We start from the raw sequence: 19,469 nt of genomic DNA, 5'->3' as shown, positions 1-19,469 counted from the left end.
GGAGGGATTGAACCTCCTGAAGAAGGAGAGAAGACTGAGAGGTGTTTAAAGCAGACTCTCTTGGCAGACTTTGTGCAGGACGTGTCTGAAAGTTGAGAGAGTAGCCGTGGCGGATGATGTTGAGGACCCACTGATCCGATGTGATGTTCTCCCAACGGCTGGTGAAACAAGACAGACGTCCTCCTATGGGTCGAGGGAGATTGGCAGATGGTGGAATACTGGCTATGCTTTGGAGAACCACGTCAAAAGGGTTGGGTAGACTTTTGTGGTGGAGGAGGCTTCACCTGTTGCTGCTGGGCTGGCCGAAGTGGTTGTCGCTGTTGCTGACGCTGACGTCTAGGCTGTTGAGTAGCCGGTGGCAAGGGACGGGCAGCATAGCGGCGCTGGTAGGCAGATTGTTGGCGAAAAGGCCGAGCAGGTGGAGTCTTTTTCTTAGTCTTCAGGAGAGTATCCCACCGAGTCTCATGGGCAGACAGCTTTTGTGTAGTGGAATCCATGGACTCTCCGAAGAGCTCATCACCCAAGCAGGGAGCATTTGCTAGGCGGTCCTGATGATTTACATCGAGCTCTGAGACTCTGAGCCATGCCAACCGACGCATGGCAACAGACATAGCCGTGGCCCTAGAAGTCAATTCAAAAGTGTCATAAATTGACCGAACTAGGAACTTGCGTAACTGGAGAAGGGAGGAAGAACAGGCATGAAATGCAGATTTCTTGCGGTCAGGGAGGTACTTTTCAAAAGCAGCCATGTTTTGAATGAAGTGCTTTAAATAAAATGAAAAATGAAAAGCGTAGTTCCCTGACCTATTGGCTAACATGGCATTCTGATATAAACGTTTGCCAAATTTGTCCATGGCTTTTCCTTCTCTGCCAGGAGGGACTGAGGCATACACACTAGCTCCCGCTGATTTCTTAAGTGTGGATTCTACTAAAAGAGACTCATGCGGGAGCTGAGGTTTGTCAAAACCAGGAATAGGGATAACCTTGTATAAGGAGTCCAATTTACGAGGAGCTCCTGGTACAGTCAGGGGAGTCTCTAAATTTTTATAGAAAGTCTCTCGTAAGATGTCATGGAGAGGGAGTTTGAGAAATTCCCTTGGAGGCTGGTCAAAGTCCAGAGCATCAAGGAATGCCTTTGATTTCTTCGACTCAGCCTCTAAGGGAATAGAAAGAGATTCACACATCTCTTTTAAGAAAGAAGTAAAAGATGTGGAATCATGTTTAGAAGAGGGATCAACAACAAGTTGATCCTCTTCATCAGAGGAACACTCACCTTCAGACAGAAAGGGCTCTTCAGAATCACCCCACAAATCAGGGTCCCGAATCTGAGAGCCACGATCTCGAGACTCCGGCGTGGAGGGTTCCAGGTGTCGGGTTTTGCGCGCCGACTTACCCGACCTCATAGATAAGATATCAGGAGACGTGACCTGCTGCGTTGGTACCGAGGTCTGCACCGCCTGGTGTTGAGCTCTCAGTTCCGGTGCTAAGATTGGCATCGAAGTCGAGGAGGTAGTGTGACCCGGTACCGACAAAGTGGATGCCGATAAAAGAGGGCGCTCCACTGTCGGTACCGGTGGCTCAGACCGGACCGGGACTGGAAGGCTCGGTGTCAAAAGTGCGGGAAGGAGTTGTTGCAACTGCTCCTTAAGTTGCACTTGCAGGACAGCAGCAATCCGCTCGTCCAGCGAAGGCACCGGTACCGCTTTTTTCTTCTGCGGTACCTGTGGTGCCGCTCTACGCTCCGAGGATGAGGACCCCGATGTCGAGGGGCTCACCTCAATAGGAGCGGAGCGCTTCTGTGGACGCCTCGAGGTTGGCAGGACTGGACTCGCTGCTACTGAGACCGGAGGACGCTCCAATGGGGAAGGCTTCTTAGCCGGCTTACCTGTAGGGTGAGACGCCGGCGCGGTATCGTGCGGTGTCGACGAAGTAGGTGCCGACCGAGATGGGGCCGATGTCGGTGCCGGTGCTGCGGAATCAGACATCTCGGCGCCAAATAACAACCGCTGTTGGATCTGGCGATTTTTTAGAGTTCTCTTCTTTAAAGTCGCACAGCGGGTGCAGGTGGACGCTCGATGGTCAGGACCAAGACACTGCAGACACCAGTTGTGCGGGTCTGTCAGTGAAATTGATCGAGCGCACTGCTGGCACTTTTTAAACCCGGGTTGAGGGGGCATGAAAGTGAAAACGGCTTCTGCCAAATCGAAGGCCGAGGCCTCGATGATGGCAACAGGCCCCGCCGGGGCGAAGCGAAAGAAATGAAGAAAAAAAACGAAAGTTTTTTTTTTTTTAAACTAAAGAAAAGAAGAGAAATAAAGAAAACTTTATTTCCAAAAGGGGTTTACGCGAGCGGGAAGGGCGATTACAAAAAACTCTTTCAACGGCCGTTGAAAGAAACGCGTCTTCTTAGCTCCGCGGAAACTAAGAAACTGGGGACCGCGCGCCTCCGTCGGGTGGGAAGGCACTCGCGCGTGCGCGGTGCGGCCTGCTAGAACTTTCCAAGTTCTTAGAGTGCAATCACTCTAAAATTGTCCGTACCGGGGCTCCGTCGGTGCCGTCACCCATCAGTCAAGAATATGCTGCCTGCTTGTCCTGGGATAAGAAACATTACTTTCCAAGTGAGATACTTAAGATGAGCCATAGCCATTGGTTCAAACAGAGGATTCATCAATTGAACAAGAACAACACTGAGGTCCCAAACCACAGGAGGCGGTTTGAGAGGAGGTTTGACATTGAAAAGTCCTTTCATGAATCTGGAAACCACTGGATGAGCAGAGAGGGGTTTCCCTTCAATAGGCTGATGGAAAGCCACAAATGCACTGAGATGGACTCGAATCGATATAGATTTGAGACCAGAAGTGGATAAGTGCAAAAGGTAATCCAAAACAGATGATAAGGAGGAATGTTGAGGCTCCTTGTCATGAGAAAAACACCACGTAGAAAATCTAGTCCATTTTTGATGATAGCACTGTCTAGTGGTAGGATTCCTAGAAGCCTCTAAAATGCCTCTGACAGGTTGAGAAAACTGAAGAGGAGTTATGTATAGAGGTACCAAGCTGTCAGGTGTAGAGACTGCAGGTTGGGATGAAGCAGAGATTCCTGACTCTGTGTAAGCAGAGATGGAAAAACTGGTAGAAGGTATGGCTCCCTGCTGCTGAGTTGAAGTAGAAGGGAGTACCAAGGTTGGCTCGGCCACTGAGGAGCAATCAGAATCATGGTGGCATGATCGTTCTTCAACTTGACCAGAGTTTTGAGAATGAGAGGGAATGGAGGGAATGCATACAGGAAGAGATTCGTCCATTCCAGAAGAAAAGCATCTGCCTCGAGGCGATGAGGAGAATATATCCTGGAGCAGAACTGAGGCAGTTTGTGGTTGTGGGGAGCTGCAAAGAGATCTATCTGAGGCGTTCCCCACTGTGAAAAAATGTGATGAAGAGGCGAGGAATGGAGTGTCCATTCATGAGGTTGCAGAAGACGACTCAAGTTGTCCGCCAAGAAATTTTTCACCCCTTGGATATAGACAGCATTGAGGAAGGTGTTGTGGCGGATTGTCCAAACCTTCAGAGCTTCTTGACAAAGGGAGGAAGATCCCGTCCCTCCCTGTTTGTTGGCATAACACATGGTGACTTGGTTGTCCGTCCGAATGAGGACTACCTGGTCGTGAAGAAGATGTTGAAAAGCGTTGAGAGCCTTGAAAATCGCTTTGAGTTCCAACAGATTGATGTGACATTGATGATCCGTACTGGTCCAGTGGCCTTGTGTATGGAGACAATTGAGATGAGCGCCCCAAGTGTAGGCTGAAGAATCTGTCGTGAGGACCTTCTGAGGGATGGGGGGGGTGTTTGAAAAAGCAAGCCTCTGGAGAGATTGGAAGAGAGCATCCACCAACGGAGAGACTGCTTCAATGAAGGAGTGACTTATGTGTTGAGAAAGTGGTTCACAAACCTGCGTCCACTGAGATGCCAGGGTCCACTGAGGAATTCTGAGGTGAAGTCTGGCAAAAGGTGTCACGTGTACTGTGGAGGCCATGTGAACTACATATGTCTCGCTGAGATGGAAGAGCGGGAAGACACTGTATGACAGAGTTGAAGGAGAGCTTCCAGACGTTCTTGTGGAAGGAATGCTCTGAGTTGGATAGTATCCAGAACAGCTCCAATGAATTGTAGATTCTGAGAGGGCTGAAGTTGGGATTTTGGAAAGTTGATTTCGAATCCCAAATTTTGTAGGAACCACGTAGTCCGTTGGGTCGCTACAAGAACTCCCTGAGACGTTGAATCTTTGATGAGCCAGTTGTCTAGGTAGGGAAACACCTGAAGACCATGGTTCCGTAGAGCTGCTGTTACCACTACCAGGCACTTGGTGAACACTCTGGGAGAGGAAGCCAGGCCAAAGGGCAGCACTCTGTATTGATAATGCAGATTCCCCACCCGAAATCTGAGGTATTGACGGGAGGCCGGATGAATGGGAATATGAGTGTAGGCCTCCTTGAGATCCAGAGAGCATAACCAGTCGTTCTGATCTAGAAGGGGATAAAGGGATGCCAGGGACAACATTCAAAATTTTTCTTTGACTAAAAATTTGTTGAGAGCCCTGAGATCTAGAATGGGCCGTAAATCGCCCATCTTCTTTGGAACAAGGAAGTAACGGGAATAAAACCCCCTGTTCTGCTGTTCCAACGGAACTGGTTCGATGGCATGGAGACGAAGCAGAGCTTGAGCTTCCTAAAGAAGAAGGGCGGTCTGGGATGGACTGGAAGAATACTCTCTTAGAGGAAGCTCTGGTGGAACCTGAGTGAAATTAAGAGAGTATCCTTCCCTGATGATGGACAGCACCCAGAGGTCGGATGTGATTGTCTCCCATCAGTGATAAAAATGATGAAGACGATCTCTAATAGGGGAAAGAAAGGGGAGAGACAGAACGGTGGAGGTTATGCTCTGCTTTAAACAGTTAAAAAGGCTGTGTAGCCTTAGGTAAAGCAGAAGGTTGAGATTTCTGCTGTTTCTGATTCTGCTGTTTCTTGGGAGTAGGACCGTCCTCGGAGCAAAACGCCTCTGGTAAATAGGAGGAGGGCGTGCAGGCTTGGCAGGAGCTGGCTTTGGCTTAGGTCTGACAATAGAAGCAAAGGATTTTTCATGCTCGGACAATTTCTTTTTAAACTAGAAATAAAATAAATAAAGTAATTACTGCGATTCGTGAAGAAAAATAACACAAACTGCGGTGAGAGAAGGCACGAAGTAAGTAAGTTAAACGCAGAGAGTCAAAGACGGACTTCTCGGCTCCGCTGAAAACAGAACTGAGGAGACGCGCCCTGTGCTAGGTGGGAAGGCACTTGTGCATGCGCAGTGCGGCTGACTCGAAACTTCTAGTTTCTTCAAGCAAGTCTGCTTGCGAGGCTTACGCATCGAGGCTCCATCGGTGATGTCACCCATATGTGAGAATAGACTAACTGCTTGTCCTGGGATAAAAGGTGGATCTGTGGATGGAGACAAAAAAAGGAAAGATGCCAGACCTCCAGGGGAGGGAAGGAAAATGGAAGGAGAGAACAGAGATAGAAGATTGATGGTTAGCAGGAAGAAAGAAGAAAAGAAGGAGACCTGGCAAGCAAGTTATCAGAAGACAATCAGAGCCTGAAACCAACAAGATTTGAATATTGACCAGACAACAAAAGGTAGAAAAAAAATTTATTTTCTGTTTTGTGATTACAATATGTCAGATTTGAAAAATGTATCCTGCCAGAGCTGGTGTTAGACCGCAAACATGAGCTAGGATTTAACAGAGAGAGGAAAAGTCTTTTTTGTTTGTTTATTTTGTTTACACTACAGCCCCAGTGTGGTTAGAAGAAGGCAAAGGGGGTGAAGAGGCTATAAAATAAACCCACCAGGATGTTTGAAAAAAACACCCAATTGGGCAGGAAAATCGAATCGAAAAACCAATTCAATAGGCTGAATCGAATCAAATTTTTTTTTCCTGAATCGGGTAGCACTAGTAGCCACATCTACTTCTGGGTTTGTCAAATAATCAGCATTGAGGACCCAACTAAGCCATGCCCTTCCTGCCCACTCTCTGCCTGAGTCCTACCAAATGAACCAAGTATTTAAAATGATTGGGGGGAGCTCAAAAGCCCCACACCAAACCCTGCCCAAGCTCTACCCCAGACCCCACTCCCCACTCCCATAATAATAGTAATACCATTTTTCCATTCATGTTTCATATATACACCCAATATAATTTTATTAACAATACATAATGCTTAACCACAAAATTAAACTATACTGTTTGCTTCTCAAAATTCATTCTTACCAGAACATCTGGCCTTGGTCACACATGCAGAATATAAATAACCCCTATGCAAATACAGGAACACAAACTAAAAGTCCTAATATACAGAAACGAAACCTTAAGCTTTGAGGTGAGTGCAGGGCCGTTTTAGACATGCTGGGGCCCAGGGCAGAAATTAAAGAGGGGGCCCCTCTTCTAACTGTCCCTTTCTCAATTTCCCCACCCATCATTACTATAAAACAACATTGAATTCCCTTCTGCTATTATCTGTGTACAGAAACATCTCTTAAATCATTTGAATCACATTTGATAGCCTATTATTTCAAACTGGCATTTGACCCTAGTTCTTAACACTTCAGTTTAGTTCTTCCTTTGCTTTCCCCTCCCATCCTCTTGTATTTACGTTATTTGTTCTTACCTCTTGATATTGTAAATCTTTCCTGTCCTTGATTGCCATTTTGTGACTAGTATTGTAATTGTACAGTATAGATTTCCCTGTTATGTTGTTTTTTTATTATTTCCCTTTGATTTTTATCTATTGTTAACCACTTTGATTTGACTTTTTTTTGTTAATATTGGTGGTATATCAAATAAAATAACTGCAACTGTATTTCTTCACAAACAAAACACAAGACAGACCTTCACCAAATGTAGAACAATTGATAACAAATTAGAAATATGAATATGAATACCAAAACATCATACTTGGCAAGTACCTCATTTTGTACTGAACACAATCAATGGCATCCCCATGAGAGGGGGCTGGACCTCCCACTTTCAGCGTAGGCCTCTTCAAAATGAACATCTCCCTTGTGTAGCTGGTGGGAATCCCAAAGCATCACTAGCTGATAACCACCTTCACTCCTCCTCAGCTCCAGCAACCAGAACTTTCAAGCTCATAGCAGTATTTCAGAGCTGCTGCTGCCACCTCCCCCCACCACCTTGGCTTTCATGAATGCATGACAAAAGGCAGTTTGAGGATACTAAACTAAACTAAATCTTAAGGGGCTCATAATAAAAATAATTTTAAAAAACGTCTAAAAAGTGGCCTAAATGGCTACTTGGATGATCAAAAAGCCTGATCGTCCAAGTACCCATAACCAAAGCTGGATTTAGACGTATCTAAAACCAGCTTAGGCCTTTCCCCTTCCTCTAAATGCATAGAGCAAAAAGAGGCGTTTTTAGAGGAGGGGAAAGGGCGGGAGGTGGGCCGACCTAGACATAGGCATACAGCACGTATAACCAAAAGTTTAGACAGGTTGCCTAGTCGGCACTTTACGTTTTGACTTAGACCAAGTCAAAACAGGTATAAGTGCTGAAAAAGGGGCCACTGAGTTGATTGCGGCTGCTGCGATCAGCTCAGCGGCCCTGGCAACCTGCCTACCCACCACCGCAACGATCGCAGCAGGCGAGATTGACTATTTCTCCTGCTGCGATAGCCGGTCACCCCTCTACCCGTACTACCACGACCCGCGGCAGGAGAGATGCCCAATCTCTCCTGCTGCGATCCACCCCCCTTGATCGGATTGGGCAGGAGGGATCACAGGCACTCCTGCCCTGACGCAACCCCCCCCCCCGATCGGGCAGGACAAAGCCAAACCCCTCCTGCCCAAATACCCCCCACGACACAATCCGGGCAGGAGGGAACTCAACCCCTTCTGCCCGAAGACACCCCCACCCCCCCAACCCAGCCCATGTGGAGGGGCCTAAGGCAACAGGGCCAATTCCAGTTGGTGCCTAAGACCCCTCCTATGGGCGGGGCCTTAGGTACCTGGCCCAATCAGGCCCTAAAGCCCACCATTTGGGCGATGCCAGGCCTGCTGGCCTGCCGGGCTTGGGATCCGTCCGTCCGGTCTACTTTTTCCAGGTACAGGAGGAGTGTCGGGGGTGGGGTTATGGGCTGGAGGGCCTGGGATCCCTCTTGCCTGTATCTTAGTGGGGGGTCTTCGGGCAGGAGGGGTTGGGCTCCCTCTTGCCCGGATTGTGTCGGGGGGTGGGGTGGGGGCTGCGTCGGGGCAGGAGGGCCTGGGATCCCTCCTGCCCGATCCAATTGGGGGTGGGGAGTGGATCGCGGCAGGATAGATTGGCTATCCCTCCTGCCGTGATAGCAATCAGAAGTGCTGCACCTCCCAGAATCGTTATTACGGCAGGGAGATGAGCCATCTCTCCTGCCACGATCGTTCTTTTTGACAGACACCAGTTACAGAATCCAGCTTTTAGGCGAAGGACTAGCCCCTCCTTTGCCTAAAAGATCTGGTTCTGGGCGTTTGGGACTTAGGCCTTTTTTTGTTTGATAATGTGTTGCAAGTGTAGATGTAGTGGTGGTATGGCCTTTTAAACTGCTAAACTTAGAGGTAGGCCATTCTAAAAAAAAAAAAAAAAAACCCTAATTTTGGACGTTTTTTTTTTGAGGATGGACATTTTCCCTGCTTCTACTTTCAACGTTTAGGGCCTTAAGCCAAAAGGGGACTTAGATGTTTTTTTATTATGCCCCTCCACACTTATATATTGCATCTTCTCTATAAAGATAGAGCTCGGCACAGCCACTAGCTGCAAAGTGTGGAGATTTCTGGTTGCCAGACTGGAGAAGTAGGTCTTCAGTTGACAGGGCTTGGGGATCTCCACCAGCTCAAGTATGGAGACATTAGGTTCTTACCTGCTAATTTTCTTTCTGTTAGCTTGTAGACTGGTATAGTTCTTACGAATGGGTTATATGCCTCATTACTACCAGCAGGTGGAGACTGAGGACAAACTTGTATATTAGGCTAGAATCTGCCTAGCAACTCAGTTTGCTGAATAGCCAAGCAGAACCTAGGAAACACTTCAACTGAAAACAGTATAGCACACTCAGAACAGGAGTGGAAAAAACAACAAATACTTATAAACTACTGTTGGAACTTGTGTAGAACTTAATCCTGGTATAGAAAACATCCCCATAGCTCACCAGCTAAGCCACCTGAGCAATAGCCACTGTTTTTACTTCTCCCCGGCCCTAGAAAAATTCTAGAACCCGCAGAAAAAACAAAAACTGCACGCGAGCCTCGGTCAGATCTAGAGAGGTCAGAAACTCCCCCAGCTGAACTGCCAGAAACACAGACCGCAGAATTTCCATGTAGAAGGAAGGCACGTGAAGAGCCCTGTTGATCCCCTTCAAATCCAGGATGGGCCGAAAGGTCCCTTCTTTTTTGGCACCACAAAGTAAATTGAGTACCAACCTGTGCCCAACTCCTGCGGGGGAACTGGAACCACCGCGTGGAGATCCAACAATCTTTGAAGGGTCTGGCGAAAGGCCTGCTGCTTCCACGCCACCTGCGAGGGAGAAACGAGAAACCGGTCTGGCAAAGAATGGGCAAACTCCAGTGCATAACCGTCCCGAATCACCTTCAGAACCCACTGGTCAGATGTGATTTCTGCCCACTTTGGATAATAATCCCAGAGCCGGGCGACCACTAGAACCAAGACGGATGCCGGCAAGGAGTCATTGGGCAGGATGGGCGGCAGGGGACCCAGCGGGGGCGCTACCAATACCCCACGAAAGGACTGCATGCGTTGGAAAAACCTGCCTCTAGAGAGCTCAGGGGACTGAAAAGAGGCAGCCCTACGGCCAGGGCAGAAATGGTGGAAATCACGCCCACGAGCAGCGCCACCTCAAGCCAGCAGCCTAGACAAATCCTCAGACAAATGAGGCACTTTAGAATCAGTGAGAGTCAGAACAAACCTGTCCAGGTCCTCACCAAACAAGTAAGATCCCTTAAAAGGAAACTTTGTCAACTTAGCTTTGGACGCCGAGTCCGCCAATGAAGCGCAAAGCCACAAGGTATGGCGAGCTGCCACTGCAAACACCAACGACTTGGCAGAAGCTTGCAAGAGGTCATACATGGCTTCTGAAAGATAAGAAGCACTCAATTCAATCTTTGCCACCTCGCGCTTGAGCAATTCCTAATCCTCAGCTTTACAGTCAAGGACATGCTCGGCCCAGCGAAAACACACCCGAGCCACCAGCCCGCCACACATCGCTGCTTGGACCGCCAGAGCTGTTACATCAAAACTGTTTAAGGAGGGACTCCAACTTCCGCTCCTCCGGGTCCTTCAAGGCTGCACCACCCTTAACAGGTACGGTATGCCTTTTAGAGATGGCCGAGACCACCGCGTCCACTACTGGTAACTTCAGAGTGTCCCTATCTCCTTCAGGAATGGCATACCGGCATGCCATGGAGCGCGCAAAAAGGGAGCTTCCAGCACTTGCCACTGTGCGAGCATAATATCCTGAATATCCTGATGCATAGGAAAAGAGTGGTAAGCAGAGTGGATCCCCTTAAGCAAGGGGTCCACCTTTAGCGGGAGGTATGACACGGTGTTCTCAAAGTGCAAAAGCGAGGAGACCTGAAGAATTAACTCATGAAGCTCTTCCCGCTGAAAAATGTGCACCACAGACGCATCTTCACCAACTGGGGGGGTGCTCGAACCCCTTGCTGGCAGAATCCGATCCCCCAAGAGGATCCTGGAAATCTCCCCAAGGGTCCAGGTCCTCAACAATAACATCTTGCTCCTCTGGACAAAAATCTTCATCCCAAGAGACCCTCAGGCATTTAGATGAGAGAGGAGTAGAGGGGGGTATAACTGCCGCTGTGTGGGGCCACACTGGGGAAGATGTCGAGGGCAAACCCACCCCGAAACCCCCGGAGTGGACACGGAACCTCCAGCCACCAGCACATAAGCTTTACAAAGTGCTAACATAAATTCAGGGGGAAACCTCCCCCGGCGGCCCCAAGGGACTCCCTACCCCAGCAGGGGACCCTGGCAAGGAGGAGGTTCCCGCCGAAATTGGACCTGAAACCGCCAAAATCGGAGTTCCTGAAGCCTTCCGCATCTGAAAAGCCTGGGACTTTCTTGACGCTAAGGCCAAGGAACTGACTGATATGAAAAAGGAATCCCCAGCTGTTCCAGCGGCAAGGGAATCCTTTTCTCCCTGACCATTGGTGGCTGGGGATCCCTCAGCATGGGTATCGGGGGAAGCCTGAGTTTCCCCCGCAACCCAAAGCTGGCTCGCGATGTACATGCGGCGGGGTGCCCTGGCCACCAGCATCTGCTGCTGACGAGGCTACCCCACCGCTCCGGCCTGCACAATGCTTGCACAGGCCGGCCAAGAGTACCTCGCATCTGGAGTACAATGAGCATTTTTTCCCTTTAAAAGTGCTCATTATGCTGAAATGTGCCCTAGCTGAAAGAAAAATGCCGGTTAGATGAGAAAATACAGTAAAGAGGCAGTTTTAAAGGGAAATGAGCCCTTTAGACCGGCACACCTCAAGATTTTGTCTTTTTTTTTTTTTTTTACACAACAGACTCCGTGGCTCTCAAAGCTGGAGGGCTAATCAACCAAGGGGCCAGGCCGCCGGCTGAGGCACCGCTACAAAAATATGGGGAAGTGGAGGAAGGGGGGACACAGCATGAGACCTGTCGGGTTTAACACCCCCGAGGTCGGATAGATCCCCAAACAGGACCCGTCCAAGCTCTATCCGGCACAAAAGGGGAACCCAGGAGTCCAAAACAAAATTCCAACGGTACTAAGAAAGGAGCTGATCTAGTCTTGCCCACCTGCTATGGAGACTGAGACAGAAAGAGTTGCTGGGCAGATTCTAGCCTGATATACAAGTTTGTGCTCAGTTTCCACCTGCTGGTATTAATGAGGCATATAACCATTCGTAAGGACTATACCAGGCTACCAAGCGATACAGAATTATATTTTGCATTCAGGCAGGTAGAGAAGTTGGTGCCCATCCACTCATTTTGGGCTCCATCCCTCCCCCCAAATCAGCTGTGTGGCTATACCACTGAATACAATACAAATATAATTGATGTACATATCCCAAAGTTAATATATTCCAGTTAATTAATTCTAAATAAAACACTTTTACTTTGTTGTCTGGCCAATTTGTTTTTCCATCATCTTGGTCCCAGTTTCTCTTTCTGCTTTTTGTCTATCTTCTCTTTCCAGCGTCTGCCGTCCATTTATTTCTCCTCTTCTCTCTTGTCCCATTCCTTCACTATACCTGTCTCCAACATATTGATTTTTCCCTTTCAGCTTTCCTCCCTTTTTTTTGTACCTTTGTCCACTCAAATATTGCCCTCTTTCTCATTCTTCTCCTCCTTTTTAATTTTCAGCTACCTATCCAATTTCCATCTCCTCTCAGTCCCTAGCTCTCCCAAGGCACCAAACAGCTCCTATACATGCCACATGATCAGCTCTGCTTACCTGCCACAATCATGAATCCAAGACAAAGCTGAAAGGTGATGCAGTGCATGGGGGGCTGAGCTTTTTTTTATAAAAAACCCAGACATTAATTAGGGATGGAGATTCATCGAATCCCATGAAGGTCTTGATTGCACATCACTAGTGTGTTTTGCATGGGGTGTCCAAGAGAAAAATTCTATTCTGAATTTCAAAATGTAATACAATATTGCATGAAAGATGCTATATGAAAAAAATAGGAACTGGGAAATCCCTTTATCTTTAAATTAAAATGCTGCACAATAATGTATAAGAAAGTGGAGAATTAGACCAGCATCACCTTCCCTCACTTTTGAAGGATCATGGAAACTCTTTGCTGCAAATACCCAACACAGGAATATATGACAGCAGCATATTCTCATGAAATATCCTTACAAAATTCCTTTATGACTCACGTGGTAACATTTAAAATTGCAAGTAAGGAAGAAAATACCTGTATTGCCTGATAATTATTAGAGTCGGTTTCAAACTTTTCTCCAATTTCTGATTTCATTCGATCAATAGCATCTGCCTCATTCTCCTCTTCTTCCTCTTCCTCTGCCTCCTCTTCTGGAAACTCTTCAGCAAGAATAGCTTCAATGTCATCATCTTCCTCATTCTCTGTTTTTTCCTCTTCGCTTTCGTCTTCCCTGTCCTACAAAACATGCTCAGTTATTTGTCTTGTTTTTTTTTTTGTAAATCAGCAGAATTGAAGAGCTGAAAAGAATGGGTGTGACTGCCTAAATGAATTTTGTGGATTTCTGAAAAAAGGGTAGATTAGGTTCTTACCTCAGATAATTTTCTTTCTAGTAGAAAGGCATGAGTCTTGAATCAGTAGGTTATTCATCTCTAGTTGTGAGTTGTGTAGAATGAATCATCTCTACATATTTTTTCTCTCTCTTGACTCCGCCTCCTCCCTCACAGGGCTATGCTGTAGCTCCTCAGTTCATACCTAAACAGTTGACATTTACTAGAAGAGAAGAAATAAGGAGGTAGAATATGAGGAACTCACTGACTGAGCCCATTCTATTCTCTCTGTAACAATTAAAATGCAAAAAACAATGCCAAACTTTCAAAAAAGGTAGAACCAAACAAGTCACTTACCTAAGAACAACCAGCACTAATACTTATGTAATTCTTACAGGCTTTCATTTGCTATGCAATACAGTTAGCTCATCACTCTTCAGACCTGTTGGACAGTAGAAAATCCAGCCTCTGGAAATACTACCTGTTTGAGGCAATAAGCAGGTTAAATGCAATCTGACAGGGTGGGCCTTCAAGACATATGCCTTTGTACTAGAAATAAGATTATCGAGCTAATAACCTAATCTTCCCTGCTAGTGCAAAAGACATATGAGTCTTGAGCCAGTGGGATGTACCAAAGCCCTGAGTCTAAGGCAGGGCAGATAAGCCTGCTACTAGCACTGAGGACCCAAAAGTGGTATCTAGTGGTGTTGTTACATCCACCCTGTAAAATTTGTGAGAGTATGGAGGGTAGACCATACAGTCGCCCTACAAATCTCCTCAGGTAAAACTGTTCAGGACTCTGTCCATGAAGAAGCTACACTCCTCATAGAGTGTGCCCTCCCACCAAAATCGGTGGTTGCTTATCACTCCTAATGTACGCTGAAGGAATAGCCCCGTGAATCCTAATAAACTAGAATCAGAGCAGATCAGAAAGAAAGTTTACAACTCACATGTAGAAGGAAAAAACTGAGGAGCTACAGTACATCCCTGTAAGACAAGAGGTGAAGCTGAGGTAGAGAAAAAACAATGTAGATGATTCCTTAGATACAACTTGCGATTAGAGGTGAATAATCCACTGGTTCAAGGTTCATATACCTTTTGTACTAGAAAAATATTTGTAGTTTTCAGTCTTTTGGTCTTCAAGGGGAATTAATATTGGAATGAATTCTTTGGAAAGCAGGGAACATAAAGGTCATACATGGACAGATGAATGAGTGAATCATTTATTTCAACTCAGAGTCAACAGATAGAGTGAAGTGACTTTAGGCTGTGATATCTTTTATGTTTAAATGATTTTTATTATTCCAGCAGTAAGAAGCAAATACAAACAGTAGTACCATTCAGGAAATAACATTTTTAACAATATAATCAGTTCCCCTCCCATCCCCCCCCTCCCCTCCCCTCCCCAAGAATCCATGGCCAGTCCAACAGCTGAGAGTGGGAATAAAATCTTAAAGATTCAAAAGTCTACTGCGAGCACGCGGTGTGAGGTCCTGCCAGAAGTGCTTCCACACCTGACAAAATTTTCGACCCGGGCCAAGAGTCAAGTCTCCCACCATGCATCTCTCCAGTGTTGCGTGCACTATCATTAGGGATCTCTGTTGTGCATATGACGGGGGATCACGGGAGAGCCAGTTTGTGAGGATGGCTTTTTTTCCCATCAAAAGGGCTCTGGAGATAAATGTTGACATTCCCCTGGGTTTGGGCGAGGCTATATTATAAAATCCAAATAACGCCCTCGGTTGCAGAAGCCATTGCCTTCCCCAAAGCGATGTGATATATAGGCCAAGATGTCTCTAAAACTGTTGGATTGCGGGGCAGGCCCAAAACATGTGACTCAAAGATGCGTGAGCCTGATTGCATTTCGGGCAAGAATGCGACGTAGTAATCCCCATCTGGGCTGCACGTTCCGGTGGAAAGTAAAGTCTAAGAACAATTTTCAATTGCATTTCCCAGTGAGTAATATTGGGTGACACCTTCTGAATGTTCTTCAGGACCCGTTGTAACTGTTGAGCAGTCAACTGGCAATGCAAGTCCTCAGCCCACGCTGTCGCTAATATATCCAGATTCGTACTTGGTTGGCAATCCCGGATGCCCACAATATGAAATCGTAGAGGAATCCTCTGTAGGGCTAAAAGGCTGAAGAGTTCCGAAAGCGCCTCCCTGCAGACTTCAGTAAGGGCAGCCACTGGGAGGGACTGAACATAGTGACGGATATGTGATACCTTTTAAATGATCAACAAGAGATCTTCTTTTCTCTTTTTCTCATCTATGCCCTCCTTGGCCCTTTTGATTTGTAAATCATTTTGCTGCATTTTTTAAAATGCAAACTGTGGCATATCAAGTGCTTGTAAAGAAATAAATAGAAACAGAAACATGATGGCAGATAAATGTCAAATGGCCCATCTAGTCTGCCCATCTGCAGTAACCATAAGAACATAAGAACATAACATAAGAACATTATCTCTTTCTCTCTCCAAGAGATTCCACATGCCTATCCAAGGCCCTTTTGAATTCAGACACATTCTTTGTCTCCACCACCTCTTCAGGGAGACTGTTCCATGCATCTACCACCCTTTCTGTAAAAAAGTATTTCATTAGATTACTCCGGAGCCTATCACCTCTTAGCTTCATCCTATGCCCTCTCATTGCAGAGTTTCCTTTCAAATTAAAGAGACTCGATTCATGTGCATTTATATTACATAGGTATTTAAAAAACCAGAAAAAAACCAGAGTAATAACTAAATCAAAAAATTCAGAAGTTATATATATTACTCGCCAGAGGTGGGCTAAACACTCCCGATAAGCATTTCACATAAAAGGTGGCGAAAAAGCCTCAAAATTCAAATTAACAGCGGTCCACAATCAAAACTTGATAAACATTCAATACTGCTTCATTTCTTATCATAGGCAAAAAACTCCACCACCACTGAAATGAATTTATCAAAGGGTGAAAAAAACCATCACGGTGCACAGGAAAAGAAAAAACAAACTAGTTTACTTAGCTTTGGAAACATGGTCGAGAACACGCCATAGATGAAAACATCTGGCCAGAGAAAATATTGGTTCACTAGATGAACCTTTCACAAACCATGTACTCTTTTAAATTCCAACAAGTCCTTGTTTCGCCTCACATGAGGCTGCGTCAGGGAATATAATGCAGCTCAAAACTCTGTTCTCATTCCATGCATTATATTCCCTGACGCAGCCTCGTGCCGGATTGCAGGGTGACCGGATTGCAAGGGTGGCCTTCGGGGGGAGCAATGCCGGTTCTCGTGGGGGGGAACGTATCAAGGCAAGTTTCCATTATTTCCTATGGGGAAACTCGCTTTGATAAACGAGCATTTTGGATTACGAGCATGCTCCTGGAACGGATTATGCTCGTAATCCAAGGTACCACTGTATATAACTTCTGAATTTTTTGATTTAAACATCTCTATCATATCTTCCCTCTCCCACCTTTCCTCCAAAGTATACAGATTGAGATCTTTAAGTCTGTCCCCATACGCCTTATGATTAAGTCCACATACCATTTTAGCAGCCTTCCTGTGGAATGACTCTATCCTTTTTATATCTTTTTGAAGGTGCGGCCTCCAGAATTGTACACAATATTCTAAATGAGGTCTCACCAGAGTCTTATACCAGGGCATCAATACCTCCTTTTTCCTACTGGCCATACCTCTCCCTATTCAACCTAGCATCCTTCTAGCTTTCACCGTCACCTTTTCAACCTGTTTGGTCACCTTAAGATCATCACATACAATCACACCCAAGTTCCGCTCTTCTGTCATGCACATAAGTTCTTCACCCCCTAAACTGTACCATTCCCTCGGGTTTTTGCAGACCAAATGTCCAACCTTGCATTTCTTAGCATTATTTTATTTATTTATTTAATTTCTAATAATAATAATAACTTTTATTTGTATACTGCAATACCACAAGCAGTTCAGAGCGGTTTACAGAGGAAGAGACTGTACATATACAGTGATGTTACAGAGAATATTGTTAAATACATTGGTAACAAATTTCAATTATATTAGTGAGCCGAAGGAAGTTAGATATAACCGGAAATATGTCAGAGATACAGCAGGTAATGCAGTGATATAGCAGGGTAGGAAGGAGTCAGAGAAATTTATCAAAGAGATAGGTTTTGACTGATTTCCTGAAGGATTGGTAGGAGGGAGCAAATGAAATGAGGGTAGACAGACAATTATTCCATTTGCCAACTTTGAATGACAGTGTTCTATCAAGAAATCTAATTTAATCTAATCCTTAGGTTTGTATACCGCATCATCTCCACGTTCGTAGAGCTCGACGCAGTTTACAGTGAAATCTCTTGTATACACAGCCCTTCAGGGAGGGGAAGGCAAATAGATGGGCATTACGTGTGCGAGTGGTGCCAGAAAACACAAAGTGATGCGATAGGTAAATTGGGGATGAACCAGTTATGGTTTTGAAGCAGAGGCAGGCGAACTTGAAGATGACCCTTGCCTCCATTGGCAACCAGTGAAGTTTTCTGTAGAACAGGCTAACATGATCTGACTTTTTGAGACCATAAATGAGACGGATGGCGGTATTTTGAATGATTCTCAGACGTTTGATGGTTTTCTTGAAGGATCCCAAATATATGATATTGCAGTAATCCAAGGTGCTCAAGATTAGAGACTGAACCAGCAATCGAAAGGAGGGGAAGTCGAAGTAGTGTTTGATGGTACGGAGTTTCCAGAGGGTGCAAAAGCATTTTTTAACCTGAGCGTTGGTATGGTCTTCAAAAGTCAAGCATCAGTCCAGGATGACTCCAAGGATTTTAATGGTGGAATTGATTGGGTAAGTTAGCCCGCTTAGGTTCAGAGAGGTATTAGTTTATGGTTGGGACTTGCGAGGAAAAGCTTCGTTTTTTCTGGGTCTAATTTTAGTTTGAACTGTGTAGTCCATTGTTCTACCATAGTGAGAACAGAGGAGGTGAGTTGTTCAGTTTCTTGTGTCAGCGAGGTTATGGGGATAACTGTAATGTCATCTGCATATATGTATGATTTCAAGTTTAAATCGGAAAGCATGTGTCCCAGAGATGCCATGTAGATGTTAAACAGAGAGGGGGAGAGAGGGGAACCCTAGGGAACTCCGCAGGGGTTGCACCAGGAATGGGAAAAGCTTCCATCTCTGTGGACCTGGTAGATGGGTTTTTTTTAGGAAGCCAGTGAACCAGGATAGTACTTGTCCTGAGATGCCTATAGAGTCGAGGCATCTGATCAGAATGTCATGGTAGACAAGGTCAAAGGCACTGCTTAAGTCAAACTGAAGTACCAGTGCGCTTTTCCCCAGAGAAAACAGATGAAAGAAGTGGTCGGTTAAGGATGCTAAGACAGTTTCTGTACTGTAGTTTGTGCGAAATCCTGACTGGGAGTTGTGTAGAATGTTAAACTTCTCAAGGTATGTCGTGAAGTCAAGATTGACTAGACCTTCCATTAGTTTGAGGAAGAGAGGTATGTTGACGATGGGTCTGTAGTTGGCGGTTGAAGAGACTGGTTCTTTGGGGTTTTTGATGATTGGAGTCACCAGAATGTGCCCGAGTTCCAGCTGGAAGTAGCCGGTGGTCAGGCAAAGAGAGTCCCAGTTGAAAAGTTCAGCTTTGAATGGGGAGGAGGCTGTTTTCATGATAATCGGTGGGCAGTTATCTAGCAGTTGGATTTAGCATATTTGGAGTAGAGCTTGAGGAATTGGTTCCAGTCTGGGTTTTCGAAGTGGTTCCAGATCAAGTCAGCACTTGAGCCTACATTTGCTAGAGCAGTTAGATTGATTGATGGGTCTGTGCTTGTAGTTGTGAGAGACGTTTTCAAATTATGAATTTTTGTGGCGAAGTAGTCAGCTAGGTTTGCCGCTGAGGGTGGAAGGTCTGAGTGGGAAAGTTTATGTAAATCGATATCAAATAAGGAATTGACTATTTTGAAGCGTTCTTTGCTGTTCAGTGAAGAGAGTTTGGAGTAATATTTGGGAGTAATATTTGCAATGCTTATCTTTGATCATTTTTTGTAATCAAAAACTTTTAGTCGTCAAGTGTATCTGTCGTTATCTTTTCCTGATTTGCACCATATTCTTTCTAGTTTACGTACCTCTCGTTTTAATGTTGTTAGGTCGGCATTAGAGAATGACACGGTGACGGTTTACCCGCGGCCAC

At 45.8% G+C, this 19,469-nt stretch overlaps 1 protein-coding gene across 1 annotated transcript in view; it reads right to left on the bottom strand.

The window, feature by feature from the left end:
* The window catches only part of AK9 (adenylate kinase 9), a 1,007,389-nt gene that overhangs the window by 196,445 nt on the left and 791,475 nt on the right, over nt 1-19,469 (bottom strand). Inside the window, exon 31 of the mRNA XM_033936269.1 lies at nt 13,002-13,202. Within this exon, the coding sequence (XP_033792160.1) occupies nt 13,002-13,202 (201 nt within the window). The remainder of the gene's footprint in view (nt 1-13,001; nt 13,203-19,469) is intronic.

The sequence above is a fragment of the Geotrypetes seraphini genome, chromosome 3 (assembly GCF_902459505.1).
Source record: "Geotrypetes seraphini chromosome 3, aGeoSer1.1, whole genome shotgun sequence".
Taxonomy (NCBI): domain Eukaryota; kingdom Metazoa; phylum Chordata; class Amphibia; order Gymnophiona; family Dermophiidae; genus Geotrypetes; species Geotrypetes seraphini.
This window is presented reverse-complemented; position numbering and strand designations above follow the sequence as displayed.